Source organism: Ambystoma mexicanum, chromosome 1q, assembly GCF_040938575.1.
Source record: "Ambystoma mexicanum isolate Mex_15411 chromosome 1q, UKY_AmexF1_1, whole genome shotgun sequence".
In the NCBI taxonomy this organism is placed as follows: domain Eukaryota; kingdom Metazoa; phylum Chordata; class Amphibia; order Caudata; family Ambystomatidae; genus Ambystoma; species Ambystoma mexicanum.
Window position 1 is genome coordinate 1,481,470,115 of NC_090922.1, and position 25,828 is coordinate 1,481,495,942.

General features: G+C 49.2%; 1 protein-coding gene across 1 annotated transcript in view; it reads right to left on the reverse strand.

The window, feature by feature from the left end:
• LOC138550118 (uncharacterized) overlaps window positions 1-25,828 on the reverse strand; it is a 494,885-nt gene that overhangs the window by 272,400 nt on the left and 196,657 nt on the right. Inside the window, exons 12-13 of the mRNA XM_069642386.1 lie at window positions 19,370-19,480; window positions 4,190-4,344 (exon numbers count right to left, since the gene is read on the reverse strand). Coding sequence (XP_069498487.1) covers window positions 4,190-4,344; window positions 19,370-19,480 — 266 coding nt within the window. The remainder of the gene's footprint in view (window positions 1-4,189; window positions 4,345-19,369; window positions 19,481-25,828) is intronic.

The following is a 25,828-nucleotide window of genomic DNA, read 5'->3' on the forward strand; positions in this document are numbered from 1 at the left end:
TAGTCATTTTGTGTAGCATGATGATATCAAGATCTAAGTTACATGTCGTGCGCCACATGTCTAAATATCCACGCATGCAACAATGCTGAAATCCCCAGCACCGAAGAGCCTTTACGCTTATGAGAAAATACTTAAATAGCTATTGCAGGCACTAAAATGTATCCCAGAATCCATATGTTAAATCAGCCAATCTCATGGCTCGATCTGCACAAAACATAAATTAATGTGCAATTGCAGGAACTTGGATGTGCATCAAATCACACATCGTCATGGCCATGATTCTGAATGAGGATTCAGAGGTCCTTGAACTAGAGGCCATGAATGGACAAGGCCAGCTGGAATACCACGCCAAACCAAAAGGAACACAACACTGAGGCCAAGCCAAGATATACTAAGGAAAATAAAACTAAGCAGAACACTGAGACCAACTAAATGAAATAGAACATGGCAGCCAGTTACACTGAGTGGAGTCCACATCAAGTTGAATGGAACAATGTCATCAGACAAATAGAAAGAACCTATGAGACAAATTAAACGAAGCAAAATAGTGAGCACAACCAAACAGAACAGAACATCAAGACCAATAAAATTAAACAGTGTTGTGATCAAAATAAACTTGAATGCAACAATGATGCTAATTAAACAGAGCAGGAAACAGAGACAGCAGCAACAACTAAACAGATGTAAGAGTGCAGTCAATCATTAGAAAGAAAACACTTAGACAAGATTAACACATCGGAAACCAAGTCCAATCATAAAGAAAGGGGCACGGACACCATTAAAACGCAATGTGGCGCTGAAGTGGATTAAACATAGCAGAACACTGAGACCAATCGAATGGAGTGAAAATGTATTGAAACAAATGCAGAATGGAGCCATTAGGCGTGTGAACAGAAAGGAACACTAAAACCAAAGAGAAAATTATAGCCACTAGAAGGCAACACAAATCTAAGCTAATCCACTGCAGTATTGAGGAAAATAAAGGCTAGGATGAAATTAAGACCAATCCACCGCATGAAAACAAAGAGGGCAAACAAATGTATCACTAAGGAAAACTGAGACAAATCGTTCATAGCAGAAGACTGTGTAAAATAAAACAGGCAGTAACAGAAGGGTTCATATATGGTAAATTAATGTTTAGGCCAACATCATACAAAATGACAGAGATGACCATTCAGGGGAATGGAAAATCAAGACCGACCCCACAGAGGGCAACTTTAGGGCAATCAAATGGAAACCTTGAGGTCAAGCAATCAAAATAGGACATTGTGGTCAATAAAACAGAAGGAAACACTGAAGCCATTTAAATGGGCCAGACATGAACACTGACACTCATCACACTGAATGAAACATATGATGTCAAACAGACAGAACTGAGAATTATGGCCAGTATGATGAAGAGAACATCTAAATGGAATGCAACATGGAGCAATGAGGCCAAAAAGGTGGCAATGTGATAGTTAGACCAGTCAAAATCTGTGATATATAAATGCAAATTAAAAGGTTGTCTTAACAATTCTTTCCAAAGGAATATTCAAAGATGTTATCAAAAAGCACAGACTATTCTGAGAAAGATGGGCACAGAGCTAATGCAAAAGATACATCATGCATTCAAAATATGGATGTATGTTGTAAAAGTGGGTGAAATCCCTGGACACCATCATATGCATTTTATACAATAATGAAAACAAAGTTTGCCTCTGTTTAGAACAAGGCCTCCTAGCATCAAAAACAACTGCCTCTACTATAAAGTGCCTGGGCAATAATAACACACATTTGACAATGTTAAAAAGCTTTGACCGTTAACATGGGAATGTCCATTGTAAGACTACAGCATTACCATTATTATACAATTATGGAAAACCTTTAAACAAATTAGATTTTTGTAAATTACAGAAATAAACACCTCCAATATACAAAATTAAATTATTTTCTCAAGAAGTAAATTCACATGAACAATAATAACAAACTCTCCCGTATGGGACACAAAACAACAACTGGCACATTAGGGTGTAGGCTTCCAAAGGCATCCCTATGAGGACGTCATGCTGTGCCTGCTCACCAATCAGTATGGGATATTGATATTTTATGCCAAATATTTGACTTGTGTTTGAAATAGATGAAATAACACAAATTCCTAGGCTTCATTGACACCCATTATGAGTCCGGCGGTAACACCGTTTCTGCCGCCTCAGATTCCAGTGCCACCAGTACAATACAAGTCCCGGCGGCCTGGAATATCAGTCAGCGGAAAGTGTATGTCCCATAGGACTCCAAGGGAATGGAGACACAGAAGCACCGGCACCGTTGCTAACGGTGCCGGTGCTTCCGTGACAACTCTACCTACTGGGACCGTTGCACACGGCAGGTCAGACCTGCCGGGCGCAACGGCCCAGGAAGGCAGAATTCTAGTGTGGCGGTCCAGAAATGGTGCTGGTACAGTGCGACCGGCACCCTTATTTCCAGACTGCCACACTTGTAATGAGGCTCAGTGCTATCGGCTTCCTGTTGAGAAACCTTGATTAACACATCGGGCCACTTCGCAAAGAGGACCCATGCATGTTCATCTCTGAGGTGTCGCACGAATGCGCTTCTGTGACAGGTACATTTATGGGTAAATAGGAGTGGTGCAGGGGTGTGGGAGATATTTATGAGGCCATACGCATGCATATTGAGCTACGTATATAGCCAGATAGCCAGAGCCTTTATTTCCACTACCCTGGGGTTGAAACTGGTACAAGGGGAAGCACAGTCCATTGAAGCTCATTCTGGACCATTTTCTACATGTCTCAGCTTTGGAAAGCAGGGCCCTGAGCTGCTGATGTGCCAAATAAATCTTAGGGCAGGCATGTATTTGGTTGCACCAGCGTGATTTCACCAGACACATCCGTTAAGTCATGTCTTGTAGAATGCGCTGCCAACATGCATGGTGTCCGTGGTGAATACCTTCTGACATCAACAAGACACAGTCGTCCACCCACTTTGGATGCTGGGTAACTATAAGTAGCTATGTATCAGGTATGAACACCCATCACTTAGGTGTAAATGGGGGCCTGGCTGCTTGGGCTGTGCTAACTGACCGGCGCAACATCACGACGCATAGATTTGCACTGTGCAGAGGTGCAACTGTCTTTGTGAACCGGGCATGAAAAGGGCAATGTGCATTCTTTATCCACTGAGCCATGTGTCACCATTGCACACCCCAATCACAATTGGCTTCAACAATTGAAAAGAGCCGCCGCACGTGGGCCTATCGTGATCCGTTGTGTGTGGGTTATTTGGATCCATTAAGAGCTGTGCTTCTAATCACTGGGTCTGCGAACCAAGTGGTAACAATAGAAATTTGACATGGGCAAGAAATTCAGAAAGGTGCTCTATGGTGCGTACTAATGATTTCAACCACTGCCCACCATCCCTGCAGCAAGAAAGAAGGCCCTTCCATCGTAGGCTGCCAGCGATGGCAGAAACAGGAGGGTCAAAGTACATACAGAGTTCTGAGCACTGCGTTGAAGGGTGGTGCCGCGTTGAGCACGCAACAGGTCCATTGCAAAAATAAATTCCCTAAATTAAATGGTGTACACCAGCCTTCCTGAAATGGAAGCTGGGCTACTCTTCTCATTGGTGAGATGAAAATATTTGACCGGCAACCCTTCTTTACTAGACTTCTTACTAGTGCACTCATGGGGTCAGATCAGGGCTCAGTTTAGGGTCTTGGCCAGCAGAGTACTTAATATCCACGTGTAAGTGCAATCACATTTATCAAGTCCTATTTCTTTGCCCAACATCCCTTTGCAAAAGGGATTTGTAGTTCTGCTTTTCCCTGATGGTTGTGTGTCCCAGCATGCAACCTGTTGTAGGCAAATAAGGCAGGTATGGATAAAGGAAAATCAGATGGCATGGGGCTGGTTGGCAACCTTTGGTGAAGGAGGGGGCTAAAAGTTAAAGGGGTTTAAGATTAGGGCTTTGGGTTAGGGAAAGAGTAAGGATGCATCTTATTATTTCTGTTGGGGTTGTCGTTGGGGTGCAGGTGCATGGCTACATTTGGGGTTTAGATTAGGGTGGGGGCTGGTTCATTGTTAGTATGAGTGAATAGGTGTGGCTTTTTGGTTTGGAAGGGATGATGGCATTACGGGCAAGGCAGAAGAGGGTTTGGGGAGGGAGGAAAATGTAAGATGCTCCTTTTTCTCACCTTTGGTCGCTTTTATGCTGGCTAAGCTGCTCCTGAATAGGAGGGGGGTCGACATAGTCAGTGTAAGGGAGAGAGAGAGAAAGAGAGGCATGGGAGGGGTAGACAGCACGCTTTGGTGGAGCGTTCGCCGCACGGAAGGTGTTTCGACCAGATACCTGTAACCAAAAGGAGAGAGAGAGAGAACAATTATTAAAACAGAAAGTGGTACTTTGGTAACAGGCTGGCAATGAATATTATATATCCCAAAAAGGTAACTTTGTCAATGAATGTGCCTCTTTGCATGGCACAATACTAGTCACACATAAAGAAGAGGCTTGAAGCCATGAGCGCAGCCGTTCCCAGTGAGGAGGAAAGTTACATGTTAAGGTGCATTTTCAGAATCAACCCTGGGGGTGGGATCTGAGCGGCCACCCTTTTATATTGGGAGGATACACTCCTGTCTAGTCAAACTCAATCAAGCTAGGGTGTCAGAACATTAAGGCTTAGGGTGTGAGAGTGGTCTAGGGCTACAATAGCACTCCCCAGAGAACTCTAATAATTCAAGTTAAACAGAAGATGTACATAAATATACAATTATTAATTAGGTATCTAAATACACTCTGTGCAATGAAAGCCTTGGGTAAGTATTGTTAAGCAGCTACAACTAATATACATTCACTGTTTGGGGGTTCTGATGGCAGAACACCAGCACTATACCCGTAAAACAGTTCAACACTTGTAAGCAATATTGATAGCAATACTTTAGCACAAGTGAAGAAGGGAACAAATGGCAATTTAGAAAAAGATGTAAGGTAAGAAAATTGTTAGAAAACAGTTGGGGATTCCAAGATGACAGCGTGCACCTGATAGATGTGTCGACAGCCGCTCTGTGAGCCCGCAGATCGTTTTTGGGGCTCCCACAACCCTGAAACCACAGAAAGCATCTGCAGACAGCAGGCACACATAGCAGACGCATCGCGTCTGCAGAGACGATCTGATCAAGTAAGGGCAGTTGGCCGCCCTCCACTGAAAAGATGCGATTCCACATGCGGCCAGACCTGGGCCAGCAGGAGTGAGATGGCGTGCCTCAAGCTTGTGCTATGCTTGGAGGTGGTGCGGGAACCCAGCGCGACCATCGACCCCGAGCTGCCTGGTCTTGGTCGTGGGACCGCTAGCAGGAGAGGAAGTGCCACCCGCCTGCAGTGAGTGAGCGTCCTGTGAGTTCACCCGGGCCTTGCCGGCATGGAGCTCCTAGCGCATGCCCACACTGAGAACCCTGGCCCTGACCTGCAGCGGGGGCACATTGGTCATATCAAGGAGTGGAGGCCTGGGGCATGGAGCATAGCCCAGCCTTCGGAGACATGCAGAGAGCAGGTGGGGCACCCCACCCGTGGTAGTGCCTCTAGCCCCAGAAAGGAACTAGGACTCGGGCAGCAGCAGTGAAGCAGTTGAAGACCCCCTGCCCCTTTGGTAGCTGCCACAATGGAGGGTGCATCTTGGGGCCTAAAAGCACTAAAGCAGACAGATGTGGAGGTGAGATGGGGTTGGGAGACTCAAAGGAAATCAGCCCAATTAGCACCCAAATAGCGCCTATCCTGGAGGCCAAAGCACGTTAAGACAGCCTGGAGGGGAGTGGGGCAGCCCCACACCAAGACAACCACCCTCTGGCGCAGGCCTGGAGCTCCATGCTCAGGGAAGGAAGCAGAGCCCAGTGTCAAGAAGAGAGGGTGTTCCCCATGGACTTGAAACCCACCTCCCAGGCCTAGTAGTGGGGGGCCTCGGAGTTCCCTGGGAAAAAGGACACAAAGGGTGGTGCCCGCATCCAGTTAGCAGCCAGATCGGGCCCCCTGCCTTGCACCCTTTCCATCCGGGGCCCCAGAGGGATAAATGGGAGTACCACCGCTCATACACAGAGAGCAAAATGAGTGGGGGCCCATGCAGTGGCCCCTGAAAAGGTATGACCCCCCTCTGGTGGAACTTGGAAAGGGAAAGCACAGAACCCCAACTAGAAGAGGAGTGAAGGGGCCGTGGGGGTCACAGTGGAGCAGAGACTACTCTAGCCCTTGACACAGGTCCTCACTACTGGTGCTGGGGTTGCACAAAGTCAACTGATGTCGAAGGCCAAGTCCATGAAGCAATCCTCCGCCCTGGGAGACTCGTTGGGTACCCGTCCCACCATGTGGGGTCCTGTTGAGACGGGTGTGAGCAGCAATGTGGGGGCGAGGATGGTAGAGATTGTCAATCTGGAAAAATTAATACCCTTCATTTGAATGATAGACGTAACTTGATGGCCGTGGGCCAACCGTTTTATGCACCGAATTATAGAAATATAAACTGCTATGCTTGACCGACGAGCGGCCATTTTAAATGTAGTAAGAATCGCCATTTTGCTTGTTTACCATTGCTCATTGCTTTCTGTCTAAAAACTGCTTTGCAGCTTGCAATTCTTGCGGATTCTGCTTACTCTGCTCAACTGTTAACATTGTTGTCTGAATATGAAAGGACAAGGTCGCGGGACTGAAGAGTTTGCTGAAACTTCTCATGAGTAGCCCAGAGAGGAATGCCCACGCTCCCTCTCTGTAGCCTTGGGTGGAAGCTGCAGGGCATTTAATCACTTCACAGCTGCCAGACAGTCTCGTACGATGGTAGAATATGTTAGAATAATACAGTTAAACGCTTGAATTATGCTTCTCTTACGGCCCCCCCTTCGCAAAACCCTTTAGAACGTGTCGGCTCCCAGGACACGAATAGTACCTCATAGATAGCAAAGCTTGGAATGTGGTTCTTCCCCCGTGTACAGATTGCTTCCAAGAACAGAACCACTGTGTTCTAAAAGATGCCTCCGCACTTTCTAAATTGCACATTGTTACTAGAATAGACATCGAAAGCATTATAATCGTCATACTCGTCGGATATGTCCATCGTCATCCCGAGTTCAAAGGAACTTAATACAGAGGAGTGTTGAACATGACTTTGCTGATTGTATGATATGCATTTTGTATATATGTAACTGATGTATGTAATTTGCTCTCTTGCGTCCCTCGAGGTCTAGGAAACTCACGTCGCGGGGCGTGAGATCAGAATTGGCCAATTGATACTATCTTTTGCTTGCAATAAACCCTAGCATTGGGAGTTTGAAACCTTGTGTCTGGCGCATCTTTTCGTGTATGGTCATTGCCTTGTTTCCATAGCACGAGGGACCCCTAGGGGCCCCTTTCAAGATGGCGCCCGAATAGGGACCATCCCCCACTTGCCCCATCGTATACGTTGTAACGGAGTAAAGGCGGAAGAACGGCGAGGACGGGACGGTCGAGCCGGGATCAAGAAGTGTACGGGGCGCCCTGTAGAAGAGAGGAGAGATTCCTTCCGCAGATCTGCACACATCTGATCCCTGATCGACGTACCGGGCCAGAGGGCAAAGGAGGCGACGGTCCGAGATGAGGCAGAAGCCAGAGAAGCGCAGACCCAACGTGGGGAGAGGTTGCGTTAGAACAGGCGACTTGTTTTATCAGGTGAGTCATTCCCCGATTCAAAGAGAAACCTGATTTTTTGGTAGAGTGTTGATTTTGCAAACTCAAACGTCCAGGTAAAAGTGGCTAACCAAAGGGGAAGGCTAAAGAAACATGCCTGGAGTACTGTCCACTTTAGCGGGGCTTTTCAGCTGCGGTAGACAGTCCTTGGAATATAGCCAAAGTGCACCGCCTGGGGGAACGCCGTCTTATGATATGCAAAATATGGTGCGGGTGCGATAATATTTTGTGAAATTTGACATAGGCAATCTAGAAAGCAACCCGACCATCAGTGGCCGATTAATGGTAGTTTTGAGATGGGGAGGATAGATAACCTAGAGAGGGTGCTGATTAGAAAGAAAGCGCGACCTGCAGCTTTTGAGACCGTCAAAGATTGGAAGAGGGAAGCGATGCTCCGACTAAGGAGTAGAGAGAAGCATGCGCATAGGCATAAAACGAAGCTTGAGATAGCAGAAGAGAAGGAAGAGGAGGAGTGGACTGAGAGTCTAAGACGGGAAGGGAGACGGGACCAGATGAACATAGACAGAATATACCCGCAGCGGGAACTACACATAGCAGATGAATTAATGGAACATTTGTTAACTAACACGGGTCGAGGTCCAAAACCAGAATCGAAACCAAACACGCCAGCAGTGACTGCGCGGGCCCAACCAATAGCACTCATACCCCCTCCTGCAGCCCGAGCACTTCCCCTCACGCAAGCGTTAACCCAAGCCCCGCCCACAGCACGAGCACTCCCACAAGCGCAGACCGCGGACACACAATTTCCCAGCACCCAGCAAGGCCCTTCACAGATGCCACCTGTGTCACTTGTCCCATCCGCACCTCCCGCTCTAGAGACAGATTCAGCACCATCCGCCCCTCCCGAAGTCGAGATTGAGACTGGGGAGGTGAGAGGCGGGGCTGAAGGAACAGGATTTGGACGGGTAACTCGAAGCGCGATCAGCAAAGAGAGAAAGATTGAATTACGGCAAGAGGCAGAAATGTACATAGAAGGAAATGATGAGACGGCAGCATTGGCCTCATTGTATGGGTACCGAAGAAGAGACGAGAGACAGGTAGTGTTGGAATGCATGGGGGAAATTCTGGTGGGAGAATGGAAAAAGATACTTGGGAATTTACCGCCACAGCGGTTGTTAGATTTGAAGTTAGCACGCAGTGAGCAAAGAGATGAGGATGTAAGAAAACATGTGCACAAACTGATTGAAGTAAAAAATGAAATGGAAGACAGATATGCTGAAATGTTTGCTAAACCCGAGTATAGTAGAGAGTTTATTAAGAAAGGTAGGAAGGAGGCGTCAAGGTTGAGTATAAAAAAATCATGGCTGAGAGTTTTTTCAGGTGGTACAAAGCATTTGCCGGTACCGGGACATATAGGCGATAAACAAAGATTGCAGGTATGGGTAGGGGAAACAATGCGATGGATGTCGAACAAAAGAACGTCAGTAAAAGAAGTAAGTGAGATATGTAATGGGTACCCATTGGAGATGAGAAAGGAAGCGATGCAAACGATAGTATGGGTGTTACTGCAGCAGGTCATTGGATACAATAGAGGTAGAGGTAATGCACAAGGCCGGGGAAATTTGAATAATATGCATGGGGTGTCATTGGGATTAAATCAATGTGCGTACTGTAAGGAGGAAGGACACTGGCGAGCGCAATGCCCGCACCTACAGAATAGAGGTGGGTTTGGTCAGAGAAGGCCTCATAGAGGACATCAGGGGTCGAACGGCCCAAGCAGAAGTAACATGCAGCAGCAGCAGGGATATACCAATGGAGGTACTCAAACCCAATCATATGGCCAAAACCAAGCACAACAGAACCAGGCATTGGAAGTGTTTCGAACCAAATTCAGGGCGGACAGGGCCAACAGAGAAATGAACAGAGTGGAGGACATCGAGGGGGAAATGGGAATATTTTTGATACACAACCAAACTCGTATTATAGCAGTAGCGGTGACTACACATCGGACGATGTGTTATTTTCGCGATAGGACAGCTCACGACAGGGGTCGGAACCAGTGTCTATTCCCGTGAATCAGAGAGGACCCTACGTAGAAATGAGAGTCGGGAATAAGGAGCACCGTTTCCTTGTAGATACAGGGGCACAGAAGTGTTCGATAGACCACCACTTGGTTCCGGAGATACCACTGTCGGGGCAGAAGAATGTTTCTGTAGGGTTCGCAGGTACACCAGTAATTAACTCCATGTCCGAAGCTGTCCCAATTACAATAGGACCATTTATGGAGCAGTGTCCATTTCTTTTGACAGAGAATTGTGGAGAGAACTTGCTAGGATTAAATTTGGTGAGAAAATTGGGGGCAGTCATACATTGTACGGCAGACGGGGTGTTCCTCACGATGTGGCCTCACGATGCACCGGTGACAGAATTCATGTCAAAAGAGTTGCCAGAAGAGTTAAGTGGAGTACCAACCTGTCTGTGGGCAATGCATGATAATGATGTAGGATGCTTGAAAATAGAGCCAGCAAAAATAACTCTGAAAGAAGGTGTAACACTACCACGAATTCCCCAGTATAAAATTTCTGTTGAAGGTGAGAAGGGATTGCAAAGCATTGTTACTGACCTGGTGAGATTGGGGGTGGTTGAGGAAATCGCAGGTAGCACGTGCAACAGCCCGATTCTTCCAGTTTACAAGAAAGGAGGCAATGAAGTACCCTGGGCCAACCGTTTTATGCACCGAATTATAGAAATATAAACTGCTATGCTTGACCGACGAGCAGCCATTTTAAATGTAGTAAGAATCGTCATTTTGCTTGTTAACCATTGCTCATTGCTTCCTGTCTAAAAACTGCTTTGCAGCTTGCAATTCTTGCAGGGGGTCTGCAGTGGCAGTGATGGAGGAGCCCCTCTTGCGGCAGGACTTGCACAATTACCTATTGGGCCTGCAGGCATCCTTGACCAAGGCTTTCGTGGAGCAGTTTCAACTGATGAGATCGGACCTCAACACGTGGGTCAGTTGGGGGAAAGGATGGACCTCTTCGAAAGGAGATTTCAGGAAGTGGAAACGGATACTAAGGAACATAGTGAGGCCATTGAACAACTTAACGTGGCCACTCAAACCTTGAGCTGCAAATGGAAGACCTGGAGAATAGATCACTTAGGATAAACATTCGGATCAAAAGTCGACCTGAGGCAGTTTTGGAAAAGGAGCTCAAAGGGCAGGCCCAGAAAATCGGGGAGAGTGATGAGAGGTCCCAATACCAGACCCAGAGATGTTCTGGCAGCCGTTGCAGAGTACACTCAGAAAGAAGCGGTCATCCGAGAGCAAAGGAACCGCTGTCGTACCAAGGAACTCCAATTCAACTCTACCAGTTGAGCTGGCCCGGAGAGGCATCCGATACAAATGGACCTTCCCTTTTGGTCTAGTGTTCGACTGGGAGGGAGCGCAGAAACATATAACTTTCACCCAGGACGGTGCCGCTCTGCTCCAACTTGACATAATGCAGGAGGTGCAGGAGGAACAATATCCGCCACCTGAGGGCTGTATGAGACCAAGGCCTTGGGAAAGGATGACGGCAGTACACAAGCACAGATGAAGGGGCCCCTTGCAGGTCCTCAGCCCAAGAGCTTGTGGGAGGAGGGATCGCCCCATTGAATGATAACTGCTGCAAGGACTGATAGGATTTCGGTTTACACTATTGACATGGTGGGAGCCTAACGCATGAAGAAGGGCTGGAGAAGGGCAGGAGGGTAGAGTTGGGGGGGCGGGTAGCAAATTTCGGAGTTGCCGGTCAGGATGGGAGCAGGGAATGGGGGAAGTTGAGAGGGACAGCGAGAAGCCACGGCAAGACTGGGTGGCAGTTAAAAGGGGAGTGTGGGGGGAGAGGAAGGGGGCACAGGGGAGGTAGCCTTGAGCATGTTCCTAAGTGGGTGTAGTGTCCCGGGTCACTTTCATGTGGGCTACACATAATGTAAGGTCCTTAAACTCTCTCTTAAGTGGAAAAGGCTTCAGCAATTCACCAGGAAATTGGGTCCGAAGATCCTGGCTATCCCGGAACCCCATCTCCTACAGAGGGACCAGGCACAACTTCGTCTCAGGGACTTCTCCCGGATCTTTCAGGCGTTGAGCCTCAAAAAGAGATGTGGGGTAGTCCTAGCACTCTGTGATGGAGTGAACCTTTTTCTCAAATGTGCATGGGTCCTAGTCCCCGACTGACTCTGTGTGGGTATCGGTCCCCATTTTGGGGGATATCAGTGGCATACAGGTAGGTCCGATTGGGATTGCTGACCACACAGTGGTCACGGTAGACTTACGGATTTCCAGATGCCGCCTGGGTATCTGGGGATGTCAGCTGATGCTTGTTTTGGATTCCCCTGATCCCCTGCACTAGGGCCTATCTGAGGATGGCTCCTGGTCGCCGCGCTCAGAGGCCGAATCCCCCGCAACAGAAGCGCAGTTGAGCATGGTGGAGAGTGAAAGCTGGAGGCCGCCTTGGCCAGCAGACCGACTGGAGCTGGGAGGAGTGGAGCTTGGCCCGCTGCGAAACTGGCTGTGTAACACGGCCGGTGCAAATAATCTGGCGGGCCAGGGTAGGCCGCAGTGTCCCCCATGGTGAATGGAGACAGTGCACAGCCTGCCCAGGGTGAGGACGACACTCCGATGTTGTGTTCTGGTTGGGGTAGCTGCCATATCCGGAGTGCTTGGCACATGCCGACTGCCTGAAGGCACCTAAGATATTTATATTTGCAGCGCTGCGCTTCTGGAGCGCTACTGTAGATAAGGCCGATGCTGCCTCGGACTATGATAGGCTCTGCATTGGGCAAGCATCGCCAGGCGGATCCAGGGCGGACTGTGGAGCTGCAGCTATCTGGAACCTGCTGGCGCTGCGCTGGCAGTGGAGCCACTCCCTTCCGAACTGGAAGCCATTGGCGGGCCTCCCTTGGAGCACTGAAGGGTCTGTGTGTACAGCAGTGACTCTGGCCGGGCAAGCCGGTAGGCCATCAGATCCTCTGCCGGTTGATCAATGCTGGGCGCTGTTCGTGTGGCACTTGGGACGCTGGCCTCCTGAATGGAACCGCTGGTGGATTGTGATTGGCCTTGGTGGAATCCTGCCGGGGATGGGCTGAGGGCCCGAAAGAGGAGTGGTGACCCAGTGTTGTGTGAAATTTGTTCACCAACGCCTGCTGGAAGGTGGACTGACCCCAAACTGATATCTGACGAGTGACAGGTCTCCTACGGCCGTGCTGATCCTGTAATCTGTGCTCACCGGTTGACAGAATGGGCAAAACTGATAAAACCTAGAAAAAACTCTCCTTAGAGGACAGACCATGCTCTAAAACACCCCGCACTTGATCCGGACCTGATCGATACCTCTGATAAGGGGGTGACCCGAGAGCAGGAGCTGGACATTAAAGCAATCCTTCTGGACATCAATGCGGGCATCGGGGGATTGGACTCCAAACTGGATTCTCTTTCCTCAAATGTGGATATGTTACAGCATGGTCTGGATAAACATGGAGACCGTTTTGATGAGGTGAGGTTGAACATAGAGTGCCCGGAATGGAGGAGGGGGCGGAATCCTTTACGGACAGGGTGTCCACGCTGGAAGCTCAACTTAAGTCAGTATCACCAAAAATTAGGATCTTGCGTGCCCGCAGAAACAACATTAGGCTGATCGGGATTCCGCGGCAGTAGGGCCAGTCCAAAATGGGGAATTAATTGGGTCACTTTGCAGAGAGGTCTTCGGAGAAGCAAGGCTCTCGTCCCTGTTTGTTGTTGAAAGGGCACATCGGATCCCGGCGGTGAGGCCGGTGCCTGGTGCCCCCGGCGCCATATAATTGCGTGCCTGTTAATCTAACGGGACTGGGTTACCATCCTTCGCCTTGTACGACAGGGAGGACCTGCAGGTTGAAGGAGAAAGGTTCCACGTGTTCCCAGACATTTCGGCAGCGGTGCAGGCATCCAGGAGATCCTTTGGTGGGGTCAAGCGCCAGCTCCGCAACAAGAACATGCAATACTCCATGCTGTTCCATGCAAAATGTTGCATTCAATACGAGGGGAAGACTCCATTCTTCATGTCCCCTGAATCTGCTAACTCGCTTCTGGATGATATCAGAGGGGTCGCCGGGGCGAATCGCCAGAGGCCCAGACATGATGCAACGAATCATGGCCGAGTGGGGCGAGCAGATTCCTAAGCATTGATTACTGGACTATCTGGGCAGTGGCCAGGGATTGGATCGGTTACCTGGGCACTAACTGATGAATAGCTATGTCCTGGGAATTTGGGTCAGCCCTTGGGAACCTTTGTATCTTGATGAGTGAGCTGGCTTTAGTTGGTTGGGCACTAGCGCACCGAGCACTGCACTTGTTCAGGGGGTTTTGTGGGGCTAGGGGGGAGGTGGCCCTGTTGGTCACTCTGCAAGTGGGTGCAGGGGGGAATTTGGGTGGGTTAGGAGTTACCTGAGGGGGTGGGGGCAGCAGGCGGGAGGGGCAAAGCTGGGGTGGTTGGAGTCTGAGCCCTCATGTGGAAGCTCGCCGGCAACCGAGGGAGACTAATCTGTGGTCTCTATCCATAGCGGAGAAACTGAGATGGGCGGAAGACGTATGGAGCATGGTAAGATTAGGGTTGCCGAATGACACTTAGAACATCAGGGGGGATCAGCCCTCTAAGGTTAGGAGAGAGGAGAGTGCTGCAGTACTTATATCGGCACAGAGTATTCAGGAAACTCATCTCACCAAAACCTCAGAGTGCTGTTCGGGGGCCCAGTGGGGTTGCCACTGCTACTTCTCATCTTACTCTAACTACATGAGGGGTGTGGCTATATTAATTACAAAGCGGGCTAAGTTCTGCTGGGGTTTGACTGCTAGAGATAATGAAGGAAGGGCCCTGTTGGTCTACTGGAGGGGGTGGCAGTAGCCCTGGTAAATACATATGGGCCAAATATTGATGGCCCCAACTCATTTGACTGGGTGATGACCCACCTGGCCGAGTGCCAAAGGGAAACAATAATTTGGGGACCTCAATTTAGTAATGGATCCCCTAATGGATAGGTCCAGGACAGGCTGGGAATCCCTGACTAAAGCAGGCCAGCAGGTACGAGAGATCTGTGTGACTTACTGTGATATCTTCACGTTTGCATAGTCACCGATGGTCAGTGTGGCGCTGCTGGCGGCGCCTCGCAGTGGTGCATGCTGCCCCTCTCAAGATGGTTGCTGCTCCTGAAGACAAAGTTTCAGACATGTTTCTGAAACCTACGAACTTGGCTTCACCCTCATTGACAGCTTGTGTTTATCAAAGGAAAGATACGGAGCAGCTTTGCGTTGCTACTGCTCTCTTAGCTACGTTCCGTAAATTCGTATCACTGGGATTACAATCCTGTGCGATTAACTCCTTTTCTACTCTGACTTCCATGCTTACTTGCTGTCCTCCTTTTGTTTCCCTTCAGAGCCCTCTTTCAGTCACCCGCAAACGCTCCGTTTCATGCCTCGGTCTGATTCTCTCTCTGATCCTCGTACTCCCGGTACGTTTTCTCTTCACATTCAGCGCATAGAAATCAAATTCTGTGGGCAGCTCTTACCATATCTGATCTCTACCCGGCATAGACATTATCCATTCGCGCTCTGAAACACTTGTGTATGAGCACGATATAAATAAAATATCATATTATAGCATATCATTGCAGACCGCAGCAAACACCTGCAACAAAATCACATCGAGCAAGGCTTGCGGCCTCTGTCTCCCTCATCTGCCGCAGCAAGCCTCTTTGACCTGCCAGCACTTTCTGTTACGGTAGGATAACATTCTTCTCTGCCTTATCGCTACCTTCGTTCTTGTATGGAACTTACTCTTAACTATCTGGCTAGTAATCACCCTGCCTTTTCACAGAGCCCTAACTCCCTAGGACTTACAAGACTTGACCAAAGCCCATACTGGACGCTTCAGAGGAAGTCACACTGAGGGTAAATTCAGTTCAAATATTTGGCAATAGGAAATCTACAGTCCCCACGCTGATAATCTTCATTTGCCTTGCAGAGTCGCCATTAGAAGCACCTTCCAACACCACCCCTGAAGGACGACTCCAAGACCAGCTCCCCACGAACCTCTACATCGAGAACAGGGTTTTCTTCTCCTTGAGGATTTCCCTGAAAACTCTGCCCTTTCATGCCCATTGTTGGGGAGAGTGCAGAGTGACTAGGTGGATTCTCTTATCATCCCGACTGCTGTCCCTGCTACAGGTTGGTGTCTATTCCTGCTACTGCTTATACAAATTGGGCTGTAGCTTGTTACTGTCAATTCCTGTTGTAGCTTATGCTTATAGGGTTTGTAGCTTGTTACACTTACAACCTGGTTGATGCATGGAGGGGACAACACCTGGATGAACATAGGTACACCTTACACTTATGGGTCCAGACTAGACCATATTTAGTATTCCCGGATGGGGGGGTACCCATGGGGATTGTCAGATCCTTCCGCAGACTATGTCTGACCATTCACCAGTGGTTTTGGACTGTCTACTGGGTGGGTCTACTGGCAGAGGAAGCTATTTGTGGCATTTTAAATCGGCCGTGTTGCAGGATGCAATGTTTCTGCGGGAGGTCTGGGACAAAATCGGGGCATTTTTTGTACACGAGGGGTCGGTCGCACCCACTGGAATGTTATTGGAGAGCTTTAAATGTTTTATCAGGGGGATCTGCATGACCAAGGAAAACGGGATTCACCAGCAGATTAGGAGAGAGCTGGAGGCTAGTGAATCATGATTAATGGGTCTGGAGAGGGACTATGAATCTTCGCCGAACCCCAAAGTGTTAGCCGAGCTGTGACAGAAACTAGACATGCTTCGGGAGGGAGCAGACCGGGAGATGATCAGCACTGAGGAGGATATCGCAGCAGGGTGTTGTGCCTATTATCAGACCCGCATCCGGACGACGTTCAGCTCTATCTCGACGACGTTGATCTGTACAAGCTGGATCCGCCGCATCGTGAAGAACTTAATCACGAGCTCTCCATTGAAGAGAACCTGGTGGTGATCAGGGAGCTACCGGGGTCCAAGATCCCAGGCCCTGATGGCCCTTCCAGCAAATTCTACAAGGCATTTGCTGCTACCGTGGCCCCCATCTTACTTCGGGTATACAACGAGTCCCTAGTTTTTGGAATGCTCCCTACCTCTATGAGGGAGGCACAGGATATATCATTGTGATACATAAGCAAGGGAAGTCGGCCGATGAATGGGCATCCTATCGACCAATTTCTTTAAATAATGTTGATAGTAAAATCTTCGCCAAGATATTGGTTAATAGACTTCTGCCCCCAATGCCGAGCCTGGCCTTGGCGGATCAGGTAGGTTTTGTGCCTGGGAGGAATACACAATATGGCCTGCGCTGCTTTTTTGGGCTGTTAACAGTGCTGGAGGGCGGCTGTGATTTTTTGAGACGCCAAGAAGGCATTCGACTTTGTAAATTAGCCCTTTTTGTTTGCGGTTTTGCATAAGCTCTATCTCTGGGGGCCGGTATCTATCCTTGGTTTCTCTTATTTACGGCGGTCCATCAGCGAGGATAGTGATGGGGTGATGACGGTCCGATAGTATCGCGATGGAGAGTGGAACGAGACAGGGTTGCCCGCTGTCCCCACTCCTTTTTGCCCTTGCAATGGAACCGTTGACTGCCATTATGAAGGGGTGCCATATCCAGCAAGGACTATATCTGGAACCGCATAGGCTGATTATCTTTCTCTACAAGGATGATGTTGCCCTATTCTTGAGGGATCTGGAATGTAATCTTGGCCCAGTAATGCGGAAGGTGATCAGATTCAGGGAATGTTCAGGTCTAAAGATCAACCACAGTAAATACATGATCTTTCCCCTTACAGATAAGACCGGGGAGCTCGAAGAGGAATTTGGCCTCCAGTGGGCGACATTGCACGTTCGATATATGGGTGTGGAGGTGTCACGCGACCGTGAGGAACTGTTCCAGGACAATTATGGCTGAGTACTTGGGACTCTACTTTGATCGTACTAATTTCGATAATTAAGATGATTGTGCTTCCCAGGCTCCTTTATTTATTTCTCAATGTTCCACTGTTTCTCCCAACAGCCTTCTTTACATGGCTACGGGTGCTGGTGTTAGAACACTTCTGTGCCAGGAATCCGGCAAGGCTGTCGTACTCTATACTAACTCAGCCCTACGAATGGGGGGGGATTGGCCATACCGGATCTACAGTGCTATTTCTGGGTGACGCTGGCTCACTACTTGGCACATTGGTACGCTACTGATTTCGTCTGGCCACATGTGCAGGTGGAGCAGGTCCTAGCAGCCCCAAACCTGCTACATTCAGTAATCCTTAGGCCCTCGAGGGCGGCGCCGGGCTTCCTGAATATTGCAAGAATTACTTGAGAGATCTGGAGGAGGGCAGCACGTTGGACAGGCATTGTTATGCTGTATTCACCCCTCCTTCCCATCAGGAATGTGGCTAGTCTGGAAATCACGCGGGAGTGGGCATACCTTAACTGGGTCGAGAAAATGTGCGTGCTCATCTTCAGAGATTTATTTGTGGATGGTGCATTCCGATCATTACAGCAGGTGAAGGAAAAGGGGGGGATTCTCCACAGATATATTTATGTACTTCTGGGTGCGTAATGCCCTGCGGGCTGAGTTTCCATCCTTCCCCTGGCAGCCCCCCACTTGGGAACTGTTGCATGGCGTGCTTCAATCACAGGGGGAGGGCCACTTGGTCTTGTGACTCCACAGTGGACTGATGGCCAAACTTCCACAGAGGAGCCATTGCAGATGAGGATTGGCAGTGTGTATTGGGCCAGACCCAAAAGGTATCCCTCAACTCTACATTTAAGCTTATCCACTTTAATTTTATACATCAGGCTTAACACACCCCGGCTCGCATCCATAGGCACTTCCCAGCTGCTCCGGATTCATGTGGTAGATGCGGAGCAGCCCAGGTTAGGGAGTATGCAGGGGTGGCTCAGTTCTGGCAGGGCGTTATCATCAGGGTCTTTGAGATTATTGGGGACCGGGTGGAGCCCTACCCTGTGGTGGAGGGGGGTGGACACCTGGAAGGGCTGCTCCTGATGGCAGCTTGTAGGAGAGTGGCGATGTCCTGGGGTCGATAGAACCCGTCCACTGTCCAAATGTGGTTGCGAGATGTTGCATATTTTCATGATGTTGAAAGAGCATTTATTCTGACTTTACCATTGCATGCCTGTCCGCCACATGTATGGGGCCCATATGTCCAATATTTGCTTGCTGCAAGCGTGCAATGTATTTCACATGGAATGGATTGAAATACCTGTACTATGTACTCACAAGACTTGATGGGCTAAGCTGAGTGGGGGGCTGGGGTGAGACAGGACTCCTGGTTGGGTTTTTCTTTTTGTTTTTGTTTTTGTTTTGTTGCAATTGTTTTTTGTTGCATTGGTAAAATGCAAAAATAAAGTATTAAACAAATATATATTTGATTGCATTTTGTTACCCAGACCACCTAGAACGTCCCAGGATACTCTCCCACCTCTGTGTACTGCCACATGGAGGGTGGTGATCAATGCAAATTCAGTCACATCAAGATAGTCACTCAACCATCAAAGGAACATGGAGACAATTTTGCTTGCAGGGTAGAGTTTTATGCCGAGCACAAGAAGACATAGGCAGGCTGTAGAACCAGCTTTAGGAAGCCAGGCTCGGTGGACATAGAACTTCACTCACCAGTGGTGGGTACTGGTACATCGCTGCATTTCGAGGGTCAATCTCTGCCATGGCCTGCACGTCAGCATCTCGTGCATTAACCACTCGAAGGTAGAGCTCCACCATGCCAACCTAGGACAGAACAGATTGAGAGTAAACAACTTAGTGTGGAAAAAACACTGGCTTGTAAACTGTGGGAGGCAAGAAGTATGATCCAAGGATCCATGTGGAAACAATTATCCCCTCCGGCCCCCTTGTAATACATGCTCCCCTGAAAGGCCAGTATAGCTGGGGAAGAGTCAGCGGCACATCAGGCTTATCTGTCTATGCATGACCATGTGTTCATTCTGCGTATTTCCTGAAAAGGAGCTGTGGGGACAGTACAGTGAGTAGCTGGTGCATCTGCTAAGATACCAGTGCCAGGTATCACCAGGTCTCTGGAGCTATTAATGCTATTTTCACCTGTTTAGACAGACCAGCACTGTAGACAATGCCAGAGCAGCGGCCACTCCCTAAACCTCTCTTTGAACGATCGCTTGGATTTTGTTCAACATAACAAAGCATAACAACTCCCGTGACAATAAACGGGATAAGTAAGATCCCTACCGATGACACCAGTAGGACTGATATGATATATTTTATTTATAGCGCGCCTTTACGCAGTGTTTCAAGACATGACGAGGCATAGAAAGGGAATAAGGGGCAACAAGGCAATGATCTTACTAGGCCCAGTGACATGGAGATTGCTCAAGTGCAGGGAGAGGAAAGGGGGAGAAATGCCAGGGGGAGGGGAGTTGTGCAGGACATAGGATCAACAAAAATCCCAAACAAGAAAAGGAAGTGCAGCCAGCAGGTGGCAGTGCAAGGGTTAAGTGCAGGCAGCAGGTGATTGGGAAGTGCTAGTAAAGGGACTGAAGGGTTACAGATGCAGCCCCAAGTGCAGGGTTGCCAGGCGGCAGTGCAGGTGTGCAACTGGGAGGGCATGGGCCTGGGCCCGAGGTTCAGAGGGTAGCCAAGTAACCAGTGCAGTGTCAGACAGGAGATCAGCAGGGAAGAGCAAGAGAGAAGGCAGAAGCAAAGAGGAAAGTCTTGAGCAGCTTCCGGAACCGGAGATGGTTCTGCTCAAGTTTCAGCGAGGCAGGGAAGCTGTTTCAGAGGGAGGCACCAGCCGAATAGAGATATCTGCCTCCAGCACCTTACTTGGAAAAGCGATTGACCCCCAAGGAATTGGAGGTGGAAAAGCGAAGAGCTCGAGTAGGGAGATACTTCAGAAGAGAAAGCTGGAGATATTTTGGTCCCAGGCCCCAGAAGGCCTTGTGGACAATGCAAATGGTCTTGAATTTGATCCTTGCAGCCACTGGGAGCCAATGGAGAGGTTTCAGTGCAGGAGAGATACAATCCCTGGGCTTGAGGCCATGGACAAGTCTTGCAGTCCTGTTCTGGATGATTTGGGAGGACGGAGAGTAGAGGCAGACAGATTTGAAAAGAGGCTGTTTCAGTAGTCAAGCCTAGAGAGGACCAGAGCTCTAGAGACAGTGAGCTTCTGGAGGAAGGAGAGGAAAGGAAGAATACCTCTGAGGAGATGAAGACTGGTTTTGCATGTGGTGATCCACCTAAAATAGTGATATGCAGGAGTCATTTGCTCTGCTGCAGCAGGATTGTTGAAAGAAAATGACAGCCTGGCCATCATAGTCTATACGATGCATGCTTCCCCTATAAACAGCCGGCTTCTGGCCCGTGGAATAGTTTATAGGAAATTACAACTAGAAATTACCTGTTTTGTGAAAGTCCTCCTTGGATACATGATATGATATGATATGATAGTTTATTTATATAGCGCCTTTACACAATGTGTTTCAAAGCACTTCAAGGCAAGGGAGGGAACAAGGCAAAATACAATGACATTCTTACAGGCCATGAACAGTAAGGATGTGAAATTAACTATTGTACTCGGCCTGACGACATTTCAGATAGTGCAGGAGCTAAGACATAGATAAGGAAGGGAGGGGGAGAGTGGGAAGGAAATGGAAACAGACAGGCAACTACCGTACTAGGCCTGACAACATTTCTGGTAGAACCAGAGAAAAACAAGAGGTGAGGGAGAGGGGTGCAGAAAATTAGGGGAGGAACAAAACAAGCGACTATCATACTAGGCCTGACGACATTTCAGATAGTGCAAGAGCTAAGACATAGATAAGGAAGGGAGGGGGAGAGTAGGAAGGAAATGGAAACAGACAGGAGACTACCGTACTAGGTCTGACGACATTTCTGGTAGAGCCGGACAAAAACAAGAGGTGAAGGAGAGGGGTGCAGAAAGGTAGGGAAGGAACAAAACAAGCGACTATCATACTAGGCCTGATGACATTTCAGATAGTGCTGGAAAGGGGGTGTGGGGACCAGTAATAGGAGGGGGAGGAGACAGACGAGGTTGCTATCATACTAGGTCCGGGACAATTCTGATAGAGTAAGTGCATAGAAGAAAGTAAGGGGAGGAGATAGGAAAAGGGAGAAGGGAAAGGAGGAGAGAACAGAGAGTTAGCAGTCAAAATGGTGGAGAAGCAAGAGGGGAGAGTGAATACAATTGCAGAAGTCAGTAATAATACATAATGTTGCAAGCCAGGATACAAGATGAAGAAGGGAACAATAATCAGCAAGGAGGGAGGGGTCATAGCCTCTTGGATGTCAAGAGTAAAAGGCAGATGACTAGGACATCTGAGGTCAAATGAGGAACGAGTGAACAAACCACAAGATTGGATAAAGAAGGGAAGCAAAGGCAGAAAATCAGCAAGCAAATGAGGAGAAAGGAGGACAAGATGTAAGCTGTTGTTTTCATTTCCTGCAAATATCTAGGATCATCAGATCCTCTAGTCCAGCGGTATTCAAACTGTGGGGGGCCCTGAGAGCTCAGCATAAAATATATATATTTTGTTTTTTATCTTTTTTTTTTTTATTATTATTTTTTTTGTTAGATTGGAAGAAATGGGCAGGGGTGGCTCACATGGTCGGGCTGAAGCATGAAACTGTCTCAGGCAACAATGAAAAAGTGGCCCGCAGTTGTAAATGGATATTCATTCCTTTAGTCACAGACTGGGCCTCATTACAACTATGGCGGTACGGTAACAACGGTGCCGGTAAACTACCAGCACCGTTGCTACCGTACCGCGATAGTAAGAGTTGTGCTCGCAGGGGCCTGACAGCCTGCCAGGTCTGTCCTGGCAAGCCGTGCAGCACCCACGAGCACAGCTCGTCGGATGCACATTGATGTTTCAAGGGGATTGGGTCCTCCGACGTATTCCATATCTATGACAGTAATCACCACAGCTGTGCTGCTGATTCGGAAAATCTTTTAGTGTCTGCGTCGATGACATCGATACGCTGTCCTCGAGGGCCTCTGTCGAGCCGACGTCACTGGATGTTATAAGTAGGACACACGACGCCCGTAGCCTCAGTTCAGTTTTTTCCACGAACGTGTTCGCTTCGGAGATCTCGGCGCGCCTCGATTCTACTGAATCCTGTTCTTTCGGTTCTTCGAACCTGTTTGTTCATTGCTACTTGTAAGCATGATGTCTTCGGCTTCTTCCACCCCGCGGTCCGGGTTTAAGAAGTGTCGGGTGTGCGGGTCCAAGATGTCGCTGACGGACACGCACAATGATTGCCTCTGGTGCCTCTGGGAGGACCATGATACGGACGACTGTGTCGACTGCCAATCGCTCACATCAAAGGCCTTGCGGGAGCGTAAGAAGATGCTGTCAGTTGGTAAGGTGGCCAAGCCCCGGAAGTCACGTTCCACTGATCTTCGACAGATAATTCGAGAGGCGACTCTCCACATTGTCATCATGAGTCTGGGGGTTCTCGGTCTGGGAGTCGGTCCCGCCATTCCTCTGCCTCTTTGAGGCATTCCAGGAAGCGCTGTCACAGGTCGCCTTCCCCGTCCTCTTCCGAGGACTCCGCCCGTCGGCGGGTTGCTTGTCCCAACAAGCATTCCACTCCTGAGGAACGGGATTCCTTCCGAAAGGAGATGTTGGTGATTTTTCAATCGCAGGGCTCCGATCCGTCCGCGCCGTCTGAGGACGCCGGTCGTGGCCGTGCTAGAGACACCGCTCGTACGCCTTCGGGCTCGAGCAGTTGTTGCGACCACCAGGCCCCTTCGAGGTCCCGGTCGGACAAGGATGGTCGCTTTAGACATGCCCGTTCCAGGTCCCGGTCCTCGACGCCCTCGAGACCGCGAGAACCTGTGAAGTCTTCGAGGAAGACATTGACGCCGGCCGCGCCGAGGTCGTCGACGGACTCTCTCGAGGCCCCGCCTCCGAGGAAGTCATTGACGCTATCGGCGCCCAGGCTGTTGAGACCCGCTCAGGGCTCCGTCCTCGAGGCCTTTGTCGACGCGGTCGAAGCTGTCGGCACCGCGCTCGACACCGACGACGATTCTGTCGGCGCCTTTTGAGGCGGCCTTGTCGGAGGTACAAAGTGGTACCCCCAAGAAAGGCACTGGGCAAGGCTAAACATGTTTTTGTGCCTTTTTCTGTACCCTCCTTCCAGCCTCTGGATTATATTTCTGAGGTGGATGAGGGGTCTGAGGAAGGTGAGGTTCCTGCAAGGGTTCCTGATGACATTGAGCAGGCAGTGCGCGGTCTCTCACGAGTGGGAGTTGGCTCAGGAGATTCTCCTGGAGATCTTCGCCCTTTGGGGGACCCCTCAAGTGGATCTATTCGCCTCCAGTGTCAACCGGAAATGGCGAAAGGTTCTGCTCGCCGGAATTTCCACCAAGAGGAGCCTTGGAAGACGTGTTCGTGGTCCTTCCCACTGCTGTACGCGTTTACTCCAGTCCCTGTCATCCCGCAAGTGCTGCAGAGGTTACGGAGGTTCGGTTTCCGGATGATCCTCATTGCTCCAGCATGGGCCCAGAGGACGTGGTACCCAGACCTTCTCAACTTGTCCATCTGCCCTCCACGTCGTCTTCCCTACTGAGATGATCTGCTCTCACAGGAGGGGGGTCAGGTCCTCCATCCAGAGGTCAGATCCCTCAACCTTCACGCTTGGCTTTTGAAAGGTTGAGGTATAAGGATTGAGACCTCCCTGAAGACATGATGGAGGTGTTGCTTTCGGCCAGACAGCCGGCAACAAAGTCCCTGTACCGTTGCCGTTGGAGAAAGTTCTGCGGCTGGTGCAGGGTTAAGAATGTGGATCCTTTTTCATGTGACATTCCTGTGGTTCTGTCTTTTTTGCTTTCTTTAGCCCACAGGGGCTTGCAAGTGGGTACCATCAAAGGTTACCTGGCGGCGCTGTCCATATTTACGCGCTCATCTGAGGAGTGTTCTTATTTTAAAATCCCTTTAATTTCTCACTTTCTGAAAGGGGTCACTAATGTGTTCTCAACCTTGTTCTCAAGTTTCTAATGGGTGCTCCATTTGAGCCTTTACATTCTTGTCCTTTGAGACTGTTAACCCTTAAAACTGTATTTTTAGTTGCGGTCACTTCCGCTCGCAGAGTGAGTGAGTTACAGGCACTTTCAGTTAAGCCACCCTTCACTGTGTTTCATAAGGACAGGGTTGTCCTTCGAGTTCGTCCTTCCTTTCTTCCGAAGGTGGTGTCGGAATTTCATTTAAGCCAGAAGGTTATTCTTCCAGCGTTTTATCCTCCTCCACATCCTGGTAAGGAAGAGTAGAGGCTCCATAGGCTGGATCCTAGGAGAGCTTTAAGTTTCTACATTTCACGCATGTCCCGGGTCAGAGTGGACGATCAGCTCTTTATTGGTTACGCTGGAAGGCGTTTGGGACAAGCTGTGACTAAGCAGACTTTGTCTAGATGGATTATTTTGGCAATTTCTGAATGTTACTGCCTGGTGGGTAAGGACCCTCCAGTAGGCTTATGGGCCCATTCTACTATGGGTATGGCTGCCTCTACTGCCCTGCAGAGGGGTGTTCCTATTCGTAACATCTGTGAAGCAGCCACTTGGGCTTCGGTCCATACTTTTGTACGTCACTATTCCCAAGATTCTATCCATGGGCAGGATCTGGCCTTTGGCAAGGCGGTCCTTTACTCTGAAATTTGATTGGGCATTCTAAATTTGTATATTCTAAATTCTTTTCCCACCTCCTTACGTTGGTACTGCTTTGGGAGTCTGTCATAGATATGGAATAGTCGGAGGACCCAATCCCCTCGAAGAACAAGTTACTCTCTTACCTGGTAACGTTCTTTCGATGGGATGGTCCGACGACGTATTGCATATATCTCCCTCCCTGCATTCCGCGCTACAGAATTTCTTATGCGATTGCAGCTTACGTTTCCGCAAGGCTTTCTGTGGTCATACTGGCAGAAGATTGGTGCCACACGTTCTGGGAAAAAACTACAACTGAGGCTATGGGCGTTGTGCGTCCTACTTATAGCATCCGGTGACGTCGGCTCGACGGAGTCCCTCGAGGACAGCGTATCGACTTCATCGACGCAGGACACCGAAAGATTTTCCGAAGCAGCACAGCT